The sequence below is a fragment of the Pongo abelii genome, chromosome 21 (assembly GCF_028885655.2).
Source record: "Pongo abelii isolate AG06213 chromosome 21, NHGRI_mPonAbe1-v2.0_pri, whole genome shotgun sequence".
NCBI lineage: Eukaryota > Metazoa > Chordata > Mammalia > Primates > Hominidae > Pongo > Pongo abelii.
In genome coordinates, this window is record NC_072006.2 from 3989093 (window position 1) to 4009119 (window position 20027).

Consider the following 20027-nt stretch of genomic DNA (forward strand, 5'->3'; position numbering starts at 1 on the left):
GTGTGTGACCTAACAGGACACATGTGGAGGTAGTTAGGCTCAGCAGAGCCTGGTGTAAGTGAGAGGTCTGTTCTTTTGTATGATAGTTTTTAGGAGAATGGCATGGAAGTACAAGAGAGAAGTCTGTAGGTGTTCTTCCCACACCTCTCCATGGATTGGGGTGGGGTGGGGAATAAACTCTACTCCAGGAGCCTTTGGGGGAAGTGATGTCATTTGAGAAAGCAAGCCTCCATTTCTTTCTAGAAAACTGTCTTAATTTGAGTCACCCCAAAGACCCTGAGAGAAGGCTTCCAGTGCAAGTAGTTTATTCTGGGATGCAGTGGACATGGGTAGAGATGTGAAGAAGTGACACCAGGGAGGGAAGGCAACCAGTAATTAGAATGTTTTAAAGCCGGTTGCCAGTAGGCACCTGGAACTTAATGCCCTGGAGAAACTCTGGGGGCTGGTATTGGACATACTTCTCAGAGGTCTCCTCTTAGAGGGATGAGGGAGCTGGGGAACGTATACCCTGACTCCTGTCAGCCTTTTCTTGAGGGTTCCCATGGAAGGGATAAATTCTCTACATTCAGACACTGGCAATTGGAAGTGAACTAGAAGAGCTGATGTAGAGAGGGCATAGTGTGTGGCTGGAGCAGACAGCATTTGCTGCAGACATCTATGAAAGTGGGGAGGTGTGAAATTCCAAACTGTTTTTCTTAGACATTCAGCCAAACAGCAACGACTGCACCAACACGACTTTATTTTTTTTTTTCTGATTTTAGGAACGAAGGATTAAGAAAACCCAGCTCCTAATTTTCAGATTAGCAATTAAGAGAAAACAAGTTATTGTTAAGGAACTATGCTGATATGAACAAAAACTTTATGTAGTGAAAGTTCAATTAGCTAAAACCTTTGGAGCCCAAAATGTGCTGCCTAACCTACTTTCATACAAGGGAAGCCTGTAGACCTGCACAGTCCTATACAGTAACCACTAACCACAGGTGGCTAGAGGCTGTCAGTTGGACAGACCCACACATGGAACATTCCCATTATCGTGCAAAGCTCTATGAGGAAGGCTGTTCTTGGCACACGGATGGAACTGTCCTCTTCTGTAGAGTGTGGGTTTTTTTTCTAACTAAATCACTTATGGGAACCAACATTTTTACAAATTGTGTCTTTCCCCCAAAACACAAAACCAGGTAGTTGAGGGAAGTTTATGTTTTTGTAGGTTCCTTTTAATCAAGACTTAGTTGAACCAAGACCAAAAAGAAAATAAAAATTAAGAGAGAGAAAGTAAGTTTCATCAGACTGGGTCAAACTCTTAGAATTTGCTAGATCTCTGGAGGACTTTGCATACTCCCCAAATCCTGTATGTTCATTCTACAGATGAGAGAGCTGAGGCCTAAGGACAGGGAACTCTTTGTGTGCCAGGAGTCACTCCCTTGCCTTACCCTGTCTCAGTCACTAGAGAGACAGCTTGTGAAAGCCAACTTAGGAGATCAGTAGAAAGCCCCATGGACCCTTTATACCCCGATCATAAAATGTTACAGATGACAAGGCTGATTTCCCTCAGCCAAAACTTTCCTTCTGCAGCCTGACCACCCTATCATTGAATGTGCACACTTAAAATGAATAAAAGGGAAAAACAAGAGCCTGGGACTTTATGCCTATCTTTCTTGAATATATCATACCTAGCCTTTGGGATTCTAATGGAAATCAATTATAGCACAGAGTACACATTCATTTTGTTTGCCTAAGATGAAAATCTGCAGTCAAACAGAAACTGTTTGAGGATCTGGCTACAACTGTTGTTGCCATGACAACGCCTGGCCTAGCATCACTCAGATAGCAGGATGACTTAGTGTATTATTACCCTAGCTCCTCCTGGTATCCTCCTGTTATACACTGGTTTGATTTTATTATTTCCTGTATGTTTAAGGCATTGCTGTGCTCAATAGCACGTTGCTTAAATCCTAAGATTGAATTTGGTAAAAGGGAGAAGCCAGAAAAAAATGTTTTATTCGTTCACAATGACTGAATTGAGAACAGAGTTGGGAATTAGTTGACTGGTATGATATGCCTTGAAATACAAAGGTAAGAGTAAGGATAATAGATACTTTTGTGCCTGATAAGCTCCCCTTTATGGGTTCACTATCCCATCTCACAGCTCCTATGAATTTTGGCTGATTGGGCATTTCATCTGCCCTTCTCCATGGAATTGCCCTGGGACCATGAGAGTTCCCTTACATGAAAGGTTTTGCGAAACCTCTGTAGCACTCAGCTGATTGGGTTACAAATTCCCAGCCTCTTTTTGCCAAGGTGGAACGACTCTTGGGTGCCATTTGTACTGAAGAGCTCCCTGCAGGATCAGACTGAGGCTGGATTTCTACTAGAAACACACCCTACCTTGTTCCTCTGCCCTGCTCCACTTCTTTCATTCCCTTAGGGGTTTCTCCTGAGAGTCTGCCGTCAGTCAATCACATGCACATGAAACCCCTTCTCAGGCTCTGCTTGTAGGAAACCTGACCTAAGTTAGGACATTCAACATTTCAATTGTCCAGTTAATTGCTTTGTAATAGGAACTTAAGATGTTTATATTCATCACATGTAAAGCTACTTCAAAGTCTTTCGATGAGATTTCAGTATGTCAGTTCTATATTACCAGTTATTCTCTCTGATTTTTAGTATACATACTGACTTAATTTTTTTTGTTTGTTTAGGCATTGAACTTATCCCTCAAGTAAGGATAGAAGACTTAAAGCAGATGAAGGTAAAATTGCTTGACTAGTTTGCAAGCACTCTTGTATTACACATATTGGTGACACCAACATATTTTTGTTTCTCACCAAGTGTAATCATTGTGATTACCAAAAAAAAAAACTATTTTTGATTCTATTTTTCTCCCAAAGGCTTACTTGAAGCATTTAAAGAAACAGCAGAAGGAGCTAAATTCTTTAAAGAAGAAACATGCAAAGGTACAGTGTTTTAAAGCTACTATTTTGTGTTATGTATGGATGAATCATTTGTAGCCAAAAACACTACTTTGAAGCTGATACCAGACCACTTAACAGCAACAACTCATTCTAACTGGTTAACAATGAAATTAAAAAATAGAATCGGTTTGGGAGTGCTTGTCACTTGTTTGTAGTCTGCATTTCTAACAATTCTTTCAAATGCATAACAATTTCTTCCATTTAAAAACTGTTTCACTAGGCCGGGCACAGTGGCTCACGCCTGTAATCCCAGCACTTTGGGAGGCCAAGGCGGCTAGATCAGGAGGTCAGGAGTTTGAGACCAACCTGACCAACATGGTAAAACCTATCTCTACTAAAAATACAAAAATTAGCTGGGTGTGGTGGCATGCCCCTGTAATCCCAGCTACTCAGGAGGCTGAGGCAGGAGAATCGCTTTAACCCAGGCGGCAGAGGTTGCAGTGAGCTGAGATCGCGCCATTGCATTCCAGCGTGGGTGACAGAGTAAGACTCCATCTTTAAAAAAATAATAATTATTTCACTAATAATATGACTATATAAAATATTGAAGACCAGCTCACAATTCTAGCCACTAGTTACCTAAATTGCCAGGTCACTGTCACATAGTTTGCCATACACAGTGGTGAATGGAGGGAGATGCTAGCAATCTGTCAACCTCCCACTCATAGCACCTAGAGAGAGAACACTTGTCACTTTTTCTCCCTTATGTAAACCTTGCCCAGTAGCCTACTTCTGAAATAGATTTATTTTTGCTTTTTACCCATAAGAAGTGGTCTTTTGACAGTGATTGTGAAAAATTATAAGAGCTAGTTGCAAATTGTAAGAGAACAGCAGGAGGTGGCCCCAGGAATTCTCTTGTGGGTTGAAAAACTTCATGGCACTCAAACATCATCACTTCCAGACTCCCTCACAGGTAAAGAAGAAAAAGGTAGTACCTCTTTCCTTCCTAAGAACATATAATAACCAGCTGCTGCTGATAGGATAATGTCTGTCCTCTTTTATTAAGGGCAATGAGAGCAAGAGAAACTTAATTTATAATTTATTCATTTGAAATAACTTCTGAGTTCTTTTAAAGTAATCTTGCATTCCTATTTCTTTATTTTCTGACCCAAGCCTCAGACCAAGGCATGTCCTTCAGAACTTGGCTTGACTGATGTACCTTTTAATCATTCCACATATTGAGATGCCGAGAACATTGTCTGGAACCCTGTCCCCTGTCATTTCTTTAAGAGTTTGTGCTCCTTTGAGAAGTTAGGCCTAATCTTATCCTAGTAATGTTCCCTGTATTACAGAATTGTTGGGCTCAATGGATTTGCTGATACAGTCACTTCACTTCAAAGACTGTTTGTTTCTAAGTTTCATGAATAATTCCATTCAGTGAAATTCCTTACATTGCTCAATGGGGTTATTGGAGACAGAACAATTTAAAGTAGGGACTTCAATGTTGTTGGTTATTGACAACAGGCTGAACTATGGAAAGCCAATAGAAAAAGAGTAAGAATGAGAAATAAGAGAGAAAGCACCTTAAATGACCTTAATTATTTGGAATAGAGTGGGTGCCCGTATGCTGCAGCTCTATCTAACAGATTTTTCTTGCATTTAAATTGGATCTCTTTTATTGAGCAGACACCTCAGTGGCCTTTGGGCTAGTTGGAAACAAAGATTTTGGCTTCATTTAATACTTTCTTGAGGCATGGCCAGAAAATATGCTGTGGTGGGTGGTAATAATAGCAGCAATAATAGCAGCTAGAATTCCTGCATACTCAGTAATTCTCAGATGCTGTGCTCAACACCTTATATGCATTGTCTCATTTAACACTCTACCCTGTAAGGTAAATTCTATGTGAGTCTCTATTTACATGCGAGGGAATTAGAATTAGTGAAGTTATCTGATGTCCCAGAGTTAGGAAGCAGCATAGCTGATATTTGAACCAAAATCATGAGTCCAGCATCCATAGTCTTGCACCATTCTCCTGTGTAGGGTATGGGATGCTTCACTAAGTGGACATGTTCCCTCATTGGGTCAAATGCAGTGACAGCACATGGGACATTAGGGAAAATCACTATCAACTTTGGGCAGTGTTGGTATACTGCTGATTATCAGGACTGTGACTAAGGAAGGATGCCCCTCAATTTTTAGAACTTAACCTACATCAGAGTTGTCCATTAACTCCCTGGAGCCATCATGCCCGGCCCAAGCTAACTTCTAAGATGAAGAATATAATGAATATTTACTTGCCTAATATATAACGATGCCAGCTCTGTTAACATGTTGTCTTTAGGCCAGACATGGTGGCTCATGCATGTAATCCCAGCATTTTGGGAGGCCAAGGCAAGCAGATCTCACCTGAAGTCAGGAGTTTGAGACCAGCTTGGCCAACATGGCAAAACCCTGTCTCTAGTAAAAATACAAAAATTAGCCAGGCATGGTGGCAGGTGCCTGTAATCCCAGCTACTTGGGAGGCTGAGGCAGGAGAATCGCTTGAACCCAGGAGGCGGAGGTTGCAGTGAGCCGAGATTGTGCCACTGCACTCCAGCCTGGGTGACAAGAGCAAGACTCTGTCTCAAAAACAAAACAAAACAAAACAAAACGACAACAACAACAAAAACATGCTATCTTTAAAACCGAAAAAATGAAAAACTGGTTAAGAAGAGGGGAACAATGTGGTGAATCTATTACCATTGGACACACTTCATGCCTGATCTCCATATGACATGTTTATCCTAACACTGATTTTTCTGTCAGTCAACACTTTTAAAGTGGCAATACTGGCTTGTACATATTGATACTTGCTTAAGCACATATTCTTAGGTATTCTCATGACAGTTATATAAAGGAGTACTATAATTATATGAGTTTTGTATCAGTTAGCTTTTGCAGGGTAACAAACCACCCTAAAATGTAGTGACTTAAAACAATGACCATTTATTTGGCTCACAATTTTGTGCATCAGTAGTTGGAGCTGGGTTTAGCTGGATGGTTCTTCTGGTCTCAGCTGTATTCACTCATGAATCTGCTGTTACTACCAGTTTGGTTGGCAGATGGGGGACTGGCTGATTTAGGAAAGCCTCTGTTAAACCACTTCCTCTCTGCTTTATGTGGTCTCCTGTCTTCCAGCAGGCTAGTCCAGGCTTTTTCATATGGCAAGCGTCCTGAGAGACCAAGCAGATCATGCATGGTTTCTTGTGGCCCCAGCTCAGAACTGATACACCATCACTTCCACCTCATTTTTTGGCCAAAGTAGGTCCTAAGTCTGGCCTTATGAGGTCTCTACCTTTTGACAGGTGACAAAGTTACATCAGAAGTGGGAGTGGATGCAGAAAGGGAAATAAAATAAAATAAAAATGTGGTCATTTTTATAGCCTACCAGCCATTCAACAGATTAGCTTATTAATACTTAAAAAAACAAAACTTCATTAAATCACCTAGTTTTTAAGTGGTGGAGTCAGGATTTGAACCAAATTCAGCCTGGCTTGAGAACTCAGACTTGTAACCACTATACTCAGCTGCCTCTGATGTTTCCCACACCAATTTTTCTTCTCTTCACACATCTTTTTCTTTATGGTCTCAGTAACAGGTTTTTAAGAGCAATCATGAACCTATCAGGGCACAAATATCGTGGGTTCCTTCAGGACTGGTTTTTCAACATAAGGTCATTGGGCCAAGAGCTGGAAGCTTTACAAAAATATGTATTCTTGTGCCTATCTGACACTTAGCTATCATCCCTAAGAAAAGAGTATAGGAAATATGAAATACATTTTAAATAAACTCCTCTCCTCTGCATGCTAAATTTTGAGGACTGTTTTTTTAGGAACATTATGTAGCACTTTTTACTATCTCTTGACCCCTTAGTAGAAACCCCACTAATTGCCTGCAAAGACACTTATCAAGCCTCCTTAAAGAAACAGGTTTTATCCTCTTGCTCATAATAGTGAGAATTAATTCCCACATCCTTTCTGTGAAAGGACATCTACAGCTCTTTTATAATAGTTTTCAGCCACCCAACATGGAGCTAAGGCTTACCACCCCAAAGCCTTATGTCATAAAATGACCTGCTGATGAAGAAATATGGCCTGGGCTGCACTCTCCCTACTACTGTGCCCCTGGCCCAAACAGCACTTGGTAGCTAAGAACAGGGACTATTATTTAGTCTATATGCAGCAACTGTAGGGAGATCTCAGCTCTTACATATCAGCCTAGATCAAGCTTGTCCAACCTGCATGCAGCTCCCAGGCCACATGCAGCTTAGGATGGCTTTGAATGCAGCCCAACACAAATTTGTAAACTTCCTTAAAACATGAGATTTATGCACAGATTTTTTTTTTTTTTCTCATTGGCTATCATTAGTGTCAGTGTTTTATGTGTGGCCCAAGACAATTCTTTTTCCAATGTGCCCAAGGAAGCCAAAAGTTTGGCCACTCCTGGCCTAGATAAATAATTCTACTTTTTAGACTTAAAGAGAAGCAGAGAATCTATGAACTAAATCTCAGCAGTTTAAGAAATAAATGTATGGTCCCAAGGACAGCTTATTTCCAAACTTGCAGGTTAGCTACCAGATAGAAAAGGAACAGTGGTGTGAGTGTGAGGTTCTGCCATTTGCAAATAGGTGTGTGATTTGCTGTTAGGATATTGAGAAGAAAAGATGGGGGTAATGACCATTTGCACCCCAAATTGGATATAAAAATGCTCATTAAAATGCCTATTTTTAGAAAATGGCAATGGTCAACTGCCTTTGACCCTCTGAATGTACTGACAATCAAACTTCTACTTGTCTCATACTTTCTAGAACCACTTCAATTTGAAATGGAAACTAGGGTAATGGTTTTTCAAGTGTCTATTATATAAGACACAGAAAAAGGAGAATTAATTAACAATAATCCTCCCCCAGCACATGACTCATTGGGATCCAGAGCTGCAGTTACTTTCATTAAGAGACAGGCATGCTTTTCAATTGTCCAATGAGGTCAATTCCTTAGAGCCAAAAATGTAAAACCCGAAGTTGGATACATGTCTCCGGTAACGTGGTAGAAGAGGAATTACAATTCAAATGCCTGTGGGGACCAAGCAGGAAGTAGCTGAGGGAAGTTGGGCAGGTGCTGACTCCACAAAAGCTGGGAGCACTCATCTCTATCCACGGGCCAAGTCAGACTGAGCTACCACCATTGGTGCCTGGAGAGTAGACAGGTCAGTCATGTCCTCTTAAAGGAAAGTCAAAAAATCAGAAAGCTTATCTGAATTTCCTGATCTTTTACTGTCAGCCTCTAATTCAACCTCTTTTTGAAACTGCGTAGGAAAAAAAAAAACCCAAAACTAAAAACTTCTTCTGCAGGCGGGATACATTCCTTAGGCCACCAGTTTGCAGTATCAACATTAAATGAGTCAAATGAAATGCCTGAGAAGCCTACTAAACTCTGGCATTTTTAGTAAAGCTACTGATGGAAAATTTTCTCTTTGCTATGCAAGCAATTTAGCTGACAGCACCAAGACTGTCGTTAAACTCATCAATTTTAATTCATGGTCAGACCTTAGAACCAGACCTATAACTTAGTTTTGCAGTGGAAAGGGGCAGAGACACAGCAGTTGCCCTCAGAGTCCACCTATTGGTAATCTCAGAGTTACATGGTAAGCAAACATGATTTACTCCAATTTTTCAGCACCCTCTGTGGTGCGATCATTCACGCCCATAGTCACATCAGTCACAAGAATGAATTGCAACAGCAGTTTTCCGCAAAAGAAGCTGAATTTACTCTTAACTTGGATAAGAAACGTACACAAATTCTTCTGAATGCTATACATGTTTTTCCCCAAAATGTCCCAGTTAAGATTTACTTTAAGTCAACACATTTAATTTTGGTACTCTTGGCTTGAATGAATGAGAAATGTATGTCTCTTCCATAGTGTTTCATGATTTAACTAAGGACCAAAAGAATAAAATCAATAATGGACATTTTTTTTTTAAGCTAAGATGGACTTAGAGATCATTTCATGCCTCCTTCATTTTATAGCACAAGAAGCTGAGACTTGACCAGAGTCACATGGAAATCAGTAATTAGCAAGTGGTGTCTGGGAATCAAGTTATCCCGAAACACTTCAGCAATCACTGCCTACTGCACAGGGATGGAGTTTTGAGTAAAAAGAGAAACAGAGACAATTTTTCAGGACCAGCTGTCCTGTTACTGACATTAATTTTAATCACTTTAATTCAATATGCTTTCAGTTTTTCAAATTATTTCTGCATACGTTGAGTAAGCTTGCATCTCATAAGCAACTCATGAATTCGGTTAGGCAAAGGTACCTAACTCAGTTTTCTTTTCTTTTCTTTCTTTTTTTTTTTGAGATGGAGTCTTGCTCTGTCATGCAGTGGCATGATCTTGACTCACTGCAACCTGTGCCTCCCGGGTTCAAGCAATTCTCATCCCTCAGCCTCCAGAGTAGCTGGGATTACAGGAGTGCACCACCATGCCCAGCTAATTTTTGCATTTTTAGTAGGGATGGGTTTTCGCCATGTTGGCCAGGCTAGTCTCGAACTCCTGACCTCAGGTGATCTACCCGCCTCAGCCTCCCAAAGTGCTGGGATTACAGGCATGGGCTACTGTGCCCAGCCCTAACTCAGTTTTCTAGTAAAGACATTGAGGCCTGGGAAGATTTATATATGTTACACAAGGGCAGTTGGTTAATTATTGGCTGAGCTGGGACCAGAATCTAAGTCCTCTTGCTATTTTCCTATGCTGACTTTTTATTCATGCAATAAATACTTATTGAGCATCTACTTTGTACCAGGCTTTGTGTTATGTACTGGTAAAGAGAAAAGACCTGCCCTGCCCTTGTAGAGCGTATTACATAGAGTTGAATCCATCATAAACAACTTTGTGGTACAAAGAGCCCCATTACTTATATCTAATTGGATTAATAAGGTTCACCAAAATATTTTCTTAGGAAAAAATCTGTGTTAATTTACATTCAAGCCTCAAAGTCTCTACTTGTCCTGTTCTGCACTAAAATATTTAAAGAAATAGTCTTCACCTTCCTTTCAATGATATTTGCAAGATAATATAGGACTGTGGCACTTCTGATATATTTTGAGACTTGCAGAAAGCCCCTTATTTATTTAATTTTTTGCCCAGGAAAAATTAACACATGCGTTAGCCAACCATAATGACTTCTAAATCTTAGAAAGAAGACTAGGAGGAGGGCATTTTAGTAGGTACCAAAGTATTACAAGAATAGTTCAATATATTCAGGGATACACCAACATGTTCCTCTATTCCTGGGGCAGTAGATCAAGCGTGGAGGAAAGATTTATTGATTTAATTAGTCTGATTGATATCCCTATCTCAAGTCACTCTCTGTATGTTATCATGAGTATTGAATAGTATAGATAGGTTTGTATGTCACTGTGTTTTGAATAAGCTGTAACACACATTTGATACATGAGATTTACTTTTAATCCTAACAACCCTATGAAGTAAATGTCACTATCCCAATTATAAAGATGAGCATACTCTGGAAAGGTAACTGACTCACCCCAGCACTGAAGAACCCATGTCCTTAACCCGGTGCCACATTGCAGAAGCTCTGGAGGAAATGTGTTTATAGCACAAAGGTGCACACACATTGGTAATATGGCTAGATTTATGGGGCATTCCAATTACAGATTAAGCCCAGATCCACAGCAAGCTCACCTAGCCTTTGTCCCCACTGTTAGTTCCTATGTTGGGAATCCTCCTATCCAGCATCACCCTTCTCCACTCCTTCTCCTAAAGACAAGAATGCTGAAGGCTTGTGCATGAATGCATTTGTAAAGAATTTATATATAAATGAATTGTAGATCAAGTCCTGTGTTAATTCACTTAGCTGGGAAATTAAGGAAGTCTTGGTAAAGACTTAAAAATTCCTTCCCCATTTATATTTTATGAAACCTTTAAAAGAAGTTCATGAATTAGATTTGCATAAAGTCAAGCCTACCTTAGAAAGGAAATAAATTTGCTTTTAAATTAAGGCACTCTTTTTTTCAATAAGTGAAAGGAAATATGACTGTGAGAGGGGTTATATAACCTGAATAACATGTACACCCATTCCAGTCATGAATAGCATCCCATTTCTCTGATTCTCAAGAGTAAGATTAGGCTATAACATCAAGTATCATTTAGAGTTGGAACTTTCTGATTGTACTGATTTCCTCTGTGCTTGGGAGGCTGAGCAGCTAAAGAAATCTGATTTCATATAAGTCATTGGCTGTAGCTAAATGCCTTTTTCGTTGTCCGGGAAGAAATAATGTTTATATTGAAATACCTACTTTCCAAAGCATTGCAGCCCCAATTTCAATGGTTACATGAAGCAGATGGGAAATTGTTTTAAATATCTGTAAAACAGAAGGCCATAGCTCCTGAACACTTTAGCCTCATAAACTGCTTCTAGATAAGTAAGCCAGTGAAAATATTAAGTGATGTAGATGCAAATTCAGCTGATGGTGACAAACACAGTGATGACTCTCATTATATAATGATGGAATTCAAGAGCTCCAGAATGTTCAGGTGTTTAGAAACCATGTCACATGATGAATAGTTACATTTAGCATATACAAGAGAAGAAATATGGTGGCTGAACTTGCATGTTTGAGGACCGATGTGTGGAAGGGGCAGGAGGCTAATTACGTGTCTCAAACAGCAGAACAAAGATGAATGGGTGGAAATACTACAGAGATGTGTATGTGTAGAAGAAAGGACTTCGAGATGATTGGCACTACCCACTGCTGAGCAGGAGTGCGTTTGAACTGGGCATGTTCACTTGACTGAGGCTAGAGACTCCCATGTTGGGAATGCCCTTGGACAAAAAACTGGTGTTGAATGGGAGATCAGGAGTCTGTACCATTCTCGGATTTGGTTATTCCTTGACTTTCTAAATGAAGACTCTAGAGAAGCTGGTGAAAGTTATGCCAGCCCTATATGGTGTGAGCCATGCTGAGAGTCCAGTTCATAACTTCAAATCCTTCTTGTTCAGGAACACAGTACCATGCAGAAGTTACACTGCACGCAAGTTGACAAAATTGTGGCACAGTATGACAAAGAGAAGTTGACTCATGAGAAAATCCTAGAGAAGGCAATGAAGAAGAAGGGGTAATACTGTTTATTTCCTTCTGAAGACTTTCTCTATGTTTGTATTTTGTCTTTTCCCACAGTTTTGCTGCTGTTTAGATCAAGGAAGAACTTAGTGTTGACTTGATTTTCATCATTAAAAATTATTCCTGGGAAGTAAGAAATTCATTCATTTTAAGTGCTCTAACATCATAACAGGTCAATGAGTGGATGTAGCTTCTGGTTTGGGGAAGGTTCTCAGCAGAGATTCTGATATCTTTTAATTCATCATAATTAGTTGTAATATGAGAAAGAAATCTTAGCCTCAAATAATTGAAAAAATACCTCTTTACTCTGAGAATTGATTGTCCTTTTTGATTTTGAACTAATTTTAAATTTACAGAAAAGTTTCCAAAATACTACAGAGAGTTCCCTTATACCCTTAACTCACTTTCCCTAAATGTTAACATCCCACATAATCATAGTACAGTTGTCAAACCAGGAAATTGACAGTGGTGCAATACCATTAACCAAGCCACAGTGATTTTTCACATTTTACCAGTTTTTCCACAAGTGCTTGTTTTCCACTCTGGGATCGCCTCCAAAATTAAATAGCATTTAGTTGTCATCTCAGTATGTGATAATTCCTCAATCTCTCCCTGTCTTTTGCGACTTTCACTTTTGAAGAGAGCTGGTCAGTTGTTTTGTAGAATGTCTCTCCTTTTGGATTTGTCTGATATTTTCTCATGATGAGAGTGAGGTCATGCATTTGTGGCAAGCACACCATGGAAACGATGCTGCTTCCTTCTCAGTCCACGATATTGGGGGGAGGGGGGTGTGACATTGATATGTCCCATTATTGGTGATGTTAACCTGGATGACTTGGTTAAGCTGGTATCTGACAGGTTTCTGCACTGTCAGGTTACTTTTTTCCCTTTGTAAATACTTTGGGGAAAATTCCGTGAGACCACGCATACATTCTGTTTATCTGAGAAATTATTTTTCCTGCCTTTGACCTTCTCCATGGATTCCCTCTGGTTTTTATCTCTTTCCTTCAATCCCTGCTGATGTCTTCTAGTTTTCCACAACCTTTGGCACAAGAGAAAAGGAGAATGAGATTTCTTTTTCCTACTTGGGTTTTTTGGCATTTGGTTTTTGTTTTTTATTTTTTGTTTTAACAGTCACCCAAGATATACCTAGAAAACTAAACTCTGAAAACAGAACAGATTATGTTAGTTATAATTTTCTTGGACATTGGTTCATATTGCTGAAATTTCAGATCCCAAGATCTAAGTTCATGACATGAAACCAGTGTAATTTGCTTGAGGAGTAAATGGTGGGTAACTAAAATGCCTGCCCTGGTCTCAGACCTCACTATTTGAGAGGTACCCTCATTTTTATTAAAGTTGTATTTTTCAAAAAAATATAAATCAGGCACTGATTATTGAGCATCTGTTATTACGTATCATCTGCCTTTTGTTTTCCCCATAGATTTCACTGTGTATCATTGAGGCAGAAATGTGCCTGTTGCTTAGAAAACATTTTGATCTGTATTTTAAGTGAGTAAGTGAGTCACCCACCTCAGAGCTCATGTGGAAATATTGGTAGTGATTACAGTAAGTTTTGAGGAGCTGTGATTCTTCTAGATTCTAACCACATCAGCTTTGGCCTATTTCTTTTTTGTGAATTAATTTCTCATATTTAATGACATTTTAGGCTATAATATTGAAACTGATGGTAGACATAGACTCTAATACCAAGGAGCAAATTGTTGACGACTTTATAGTACTCTCCAAGAATAAGGTTATTTGTATTTACAAGATACCTTTTCAAAAAATGTTTCATGCATTTTTGTGGATCGGTGTATTTAGAAACACAGTTTTGGCTTAACCAAACCAAAAATCTTTATTAAGGAGATTTCAGACCCAAGCACCATAGAGTAAATTTCTTTGCTAAAAATAATATTACAATTTTCTGATTCAATCAATCATGAGTGCTACCTTTAGAAACTAAAAAAAATTGATAAAATATATCTTTATCTCATGATTGTTTTTACTCTCAAAGATAATATGGGATCAAAATGTAATTTATTATAAACTTAGTAGTTATTAGAAGTGTCCCTGGTGTGACACTTAACCCCCAAAACAGGCTATTGAGTGCTCTTGGAGGTCTCTCAACAAATAAAGCCCTGTTTTATCCTAAATGTAGGTGAGACTGGAAAAGTCTAATCTGTAGATTTCTTTCTGAGCCTGTGCTGTCAAATGCAGCACTCCTACCAGGCTGTCCACACAGAGCATTTCCAAGTACTCTAAACAGTAGAATCTTAGCAATACATTAAAAGTTACTTCAAAATCAGACATCAGATACTTTCTTCTAGAAAGCCGTATCTGAGGAAAGTTTCTCATCATTAATATTGACCATAGTATCAAGGTTGCCCGGACTTAGTCTTGCTATGTTGCCCAAGCTGAAGTGCAGTAGCACAATCTTGGCCCAACGCAACCTACGCCTCCCAGGTTCAAGCAATTGTCCTGCCTCCGCTTCCTGAGTAGCTGAGACTACAGGCACATGCTGCCATGCCGGCTAATTTTTTGTATTTTTAATAGAAACAGGGTTTCACCATGTTGGCCAGGCTGGTCTCGAACTCCTGACCTCAAGTGATCTGCCTAACTTGGCTTCCCGAAGTGCTGGGATTACAAGCGTGAGCCACTGTACCCAGCCTCCCTGGACTTTTAACTGCAACTGAGTTGCTAAAAAGTTAGTGAAAGGGGAACTTGTGGTAGTCCTTGGAGCTTTCTCATGCAGGATCTATTTTTGAAACAAATGAAAGGTTTCCCCTTACTCTTACCTACTCAGCTGAAAGGAATGATTGACCTGGGAAAGGGAAGCTTTATTCAAGCTTCCAGCTTTGGCTAATGACTACCTCTCGTATGCTTTCCACTCAAGGATCTTTAAGGTGATGGTAAAAAGATGAATGGGGGAACAAGGAAAGACAAGCTAAAGTTGGGGAAATTCTAAATTACAGAAATTATTTTGCATAGCCCGAATATAAAGAAGGTTGATGCACTGGAAAGGGGAAAATAAAATCTTGATTTTTAAATAAATATTACAAGTGCATGCCCTTATGCCCTCAGATGAGACTGTTGAATAAAACCTCTCATTGCATTTACTGTGAAAGATTTGTCTAGAATTAACTCACGGGAATGTTTCGGCACTGCTGCAAACTTACTGAATAACCGAAGAGAGAAGAAACTTGCTCAGTGCCAGCCATTGAGAAGTGCTAGATTTGATGCGAGACCTTGCATTTTTAGAGTAATGCTTCTCTCAGAGGAACTCGGAATTACATTATAATGAAGCATTCTGACTTGAGCTATAATAACCTAGAGTATACATGCTGAAGACAAAGCTCAGGACCTGTTCTTGTTTCAGCAGCGATGTGAATATTCCAAAAGGAAGACGTAATCACTGAAATAAGCAGTAATAGTTGCTGGGCACTTGCCTAGCATATATTTCCTACTCACAATAGAATAAGAAGCAAAAATTGCCCTGTGGTGCCAAGGATTGCTATTTTCTCCTTCACTGGCATATTTAAAAGACAAAAGTCTGGCTTTATAACCAAACGGAAGAATGAAAAATTCACTTCAAGGCTGAGGAACTATTTTTCAGTTTTCATCCCAAATAATATTTTGTTGAATAAGTGAAAAATAGCTTGAAGAAAAACAGGAACCAAAATGGAAACTGGTAACAGCCCCTTAACAATGAAATAATTGTTAGGTTTGAAGTGCCTCTTTGTGTAGTGGTTGAATTGAGTAATCATGAAACAGATAATATTTTGTAAGGTGTGAATCTATTACTAGAAAGACCAATGTTGCCCAATGAGCCATGACATCTCATATTTGATGAATATATTATCTTCATCAGAAAGCTTTGCAGCAAAGACCCATGGGAATGGGAAAATATTTAATTTCTGGCATGCATTTGCAACTTTCCATTTTCAGGGGAAGTAATTGTCTCGAAATGAAAAAAGAAACAGAAATTAAAATTCAGACGCTGACATCAGATCACAAATCTAAGGTAAGAAAATGCCCATTTTTACAGCAGTGACTTGCAGAAGACACTTTGTAACTTTTTAGAAGGAGTACCTAGTATAAATCAGAAATAACAGTAGCCCAGAGCTGGTCTAGTAGCCTGCAGCTGATCTGGGATGTCAGGGGAGCCCAGGGTTCATGTTTGCCTCAGACTCACTGGCTTTAAGAAGAGCCATTTCATGGAACATCTTCTTTTGTCTTGTCTGTTGAACTCTGCTAACAATATTTATGTTGCCTGCCTCAGAGGCATCAAGTAAAACAAATGAAGATACTAAAAGGAAATATTATATAAAATACAGAATATACTTCCCTATAGAAATAACATTAAACATAGGACAGAAAACCACCCAGATTGGGAGTTGATACTTACTCCATCCTAACTTTACATGGAAATTTGGGATGAGAAAAAATCGAGAGCTGATATTCTAAAACAGAAGCCTAATTACTCACATTTTCTTAAAGACAGGAGAGAATAGGAGCTTGAGAGACTTTAATCGACTTTGTGGGCATTTGGAGAACTAAGTGTTAAGTCCCAGTTAAGAACAAAAACAATTCTTGCAGCAATAATAGTTTTTAAATGAAAAGGAAAACAAAAAACAACAACAAAAAAACAACAACAACTGTTAAAGAAAGTTCCCAAAAATAGCTGTGGTCGAACCAGCCAGCCTCATCTATCTATATGCAGCTGTGTCATCTGGCCCAGTGGCCCTGATGCATGCATGGAGCAGCCAAGCTGTTCAAGATGTTCTCCTTAGTAGCTGTATATTTTGTAGGGCATGAACTCTATAGAGGCAGTAAGCCATGTGTCTTTAAGAGTTATTCCCCACTCTCTCTCTTCTTAACTGGAATGTTTGAGAATTAGTAGTTGTGCAAACTGTCATGATTCTTAGATGCTTGGCATCAATAAGAAAAGCCTTGGCAACAGTATCAGTTTGCTTTTGCTATATAATGAACTGTGTCAAAGAACAGCGCATTAAAACAACTACTACAGTTTATTAGGTCACAATTCAGTGGGTCAGAAATTTGGGCCATACTTCTGCTGATTTTGGCTGGAGACAATTCTGTATCTACAGTCAGCGAGGGGCATATGGCCTTACTTATGTATCTGGTAGTTGGCTGGCTGTTGGTTGTTTTCCTACACAACCTATCAACCTCCAGTAGGCTAGCACAGGCTCAGTCACAGGGTAGCCACAGGGATCCAAGCATAGCAGAAGAGCAAGTACTTTCCAGCTTCTGCTTGCATCACATTTGCTACTATCTCATTGGCTAAAGCAAGTCACAGGTCACCCAGATTCAAGGAGCTGGAGAAATAGACTCCAGCTCTTGACAAGAGGCGCCGCAAAACCCCACTGCAAAGAGCTTGGATACTGGGTGGAGAGGACTTTCTACCCTAGTGTCTATCAGGGTTGACACAGTAAGTCATGATCCAGAAATAAAAGAACACACAGCTCTCTATTCAGACATGTGGCCTTGTGGACATGAAGCTGGAAAAACATAAGGTGATAAAGAGAATCCTGATGGAATTGGTAAAGGAGCCCAAGGCCCGCACAAACCAGAGTGTTGGCTGGGTGTGGTGGCTCACGCCTGTAATCCCAGCACTCCGGGAGGCCGAGGTGGGTGGATCACCTGAGATCGGGAGTTCAAGACCAGCCTGGCCAACATGGTGAAACCCTGTCTGTAGTAAAAATACAAAAATTAGCTGGGCACGGTGGTACATACCTGTAATCCCCGCTACTTGGGGAGCTGAGGTGGGAGAATCGCTTGAACCCAGGAGGTGGAGGTTGCAGTGAGCTGAGATCATGCCACTGCACTCCAGCCTGGGCAACAGAGGCAGACTCTGTCTAAAAAAACAAAACAAACAAACAAACAAAAAACAAAAGAGAGTGTTGCTAAGCGAGGCAGTGAAATAAGGGTTTACAGTTAACTATTCAGAGCCAAAGCAATTGATTTATTTTAATAAGCAATAACTTCCTGCTTCCCATTGATTAATATGTATTATTTTTTGGTGGTTATAGGTGTCTCATGATTCACCAAGTAAGTTGGTGGGAGGAATCTGAAATACCTGAATGATGTTGTGCTTTTGGGTTCATACCTGACCTATGAGGATTACAATGGCACCGTCCCCTTTTTTCCAAACAGGTCAAAGAAATTGTAGCACAGCACACAAAGGAATGGTCAGAAATGATCAATACCCACAGTGCTGAGGAGCAAGAAATCCGAGACCTGCACCTCAGCCAGCAGTGTGAGCTGCTGAAAAAGCTACTCATCAGTGCCCACGAGCAGCAAACCCAGCAGCTGAAACTGTCCCATGACAGGTGGGGGAATTGCCATCTCCAGAGTAAACACCTAATATTTAAAAACAAAAGCTGATTTTGTGTGTATAAGAGAGCCAAGGTAATAAGTGAAATCAATTTGACATACAACATGTAGCTCTTTTGTGTATCTCATCATATGGCTGATTATGAGCAAGATGAGCTATAAGAAATGGCCCCCAGGGGCCAGGTACAGTGGCTCACACCTGTAATCCCAGTGCTTTGGGAGGCCAAGGCAGGAGAATTACTTGAGCCCAGGAGTTCAAGACATAGCAAGACCCCATCTCTATTTTAAAAAAAGAAAAAAGAAATGGCCCTTGCCTTCAGAGGGCTTACAGGTGTTGGCAAGATACTACACTCATATGAAAAGTTAAGTCAGATAACAAAGTAGCATATGACACATATTTTAAAATGTCATGGGCACTAAGGGCATCCAGCTCAGAGGAGCTCTACCTTTTCAGAGTGCTCATGGAGACTTTTCAAAATGGTAGGGCTGGAACTGGCCTTTGGAGAATGATCTGGAGTCTCTAAGGAAGAAAAGACACACAGAGAGATAAAGACCAATCAGTTGAGCTCCTAGAGTGACCAGGTTCTGATCATTTAATGGCTACCTGTGGAGAGAGTCTCCATTTCCCTTCCTTATAGTGTTAGGACTTCTGTGAATTTTGGAAAGATAGGCCTGATTAAGAAACAGCAAAGTATCAGTTTATTTTGGCCTGTGCCCACTTCAGCAAAGTAAATATTGCATTTGAATTACTGCAAGCCATGAGCTGGACTTATCCCTGAGCAGAAGAAGATTGGTGTTTGTTACATCTTTTTATCATAGCTCGGTTGCAGCTTGCTTGGTTCTCACTTAGTGCCTACCGTATGCCACAGTTAGGGTCTATTGAGACACAACAGGAGTAGAAAATAGAAGCATTATACAAATAAATCAAACAAAAAAATGTTTTCAATGCCAACTGCATAAATTATCTGGCTGCATGCCCAAATTCCCAACGTTACTTTGGAGTGACAGATACTGCCACAAGAACAAAGTGTTTTTGCCGTGGTTTCCAATTCTCATTTGAGGCAACTAAATGAGGTCTCCCATGCTCCATTTTCTGTGGAATAATGTGCTGCACCCCCATGCATTTTAAAGCATTTACTTAGTCCTATAGGATTAGAAGTTGTCTTTTCTTTTTTCGTTAGAAATGCTCTTGATTTACTATGCAGAAAGGTGTGTTCATCATTCTGCCTTTGATGATTGCTACAATGCCAGATTTTAGGTGCCTACCCTTATTCAAAGATACTTCATGGAATACAGCACGGCACTTGTCTAATCTTCTTTTACATTGTTGAATAAAGAAAAAAACATTTGCTCACAACAGTAGGCTTTATCTGAAAGGAAAAAACAAAATATATTAATTCTTGAATTGCTTAGGAAGTCATTTGAAGAGATCATGACCTAATTACTAAAATACTTTAAAAAATAAATCCATGGGCTTCATTCCAAGATGGCCAAATAGGAACAGCTCTGGTCTGCAGCTCCCAGCGTGATTGATGCAGAAGATGGGTGATTTCTGCATTTCCAACTGAAGTACCTG

At 39.8% G+C, this 20027-nt stretch overlaps 1 protein-coding gene across 16 annotated transcripts in view; it reads left to right on the forward strand.

The window, feature by feature from the left end:
• Positions 1-20027, forward strand: part of PLCB4 (phospholipase C beta 4) — a 411667-nt gene that overhangs the window by 369802 nt on the left and 21838 nt on the right. For 15 of the 16 annotated variants that reach the window (XM_054541571.2, XM_063720669.1, XM_063720672.1 and 12 more), the window contains 5 exons: positions 2700-2749; positions 2889-2954; positions 11974-12089; positions 16043-16118; positions 18272-18447. In XM_054541571.2, the coding sequence (XP_054397546.2) occupies positions 2700-2749; positions 2889-2954; positions 11974-12089; positions 16043-16118; positions 18272-18447 (484 nt within the window). The remainder of the gene's footprint in view (positions 1-2699; positions 2750-2888; positions 2955-11973; positions 12090-16042; positions 16119-18271; positions 18448-20027) is intronic. The other variant, XM_063720670.1, reaches the window with a different exon arrangement.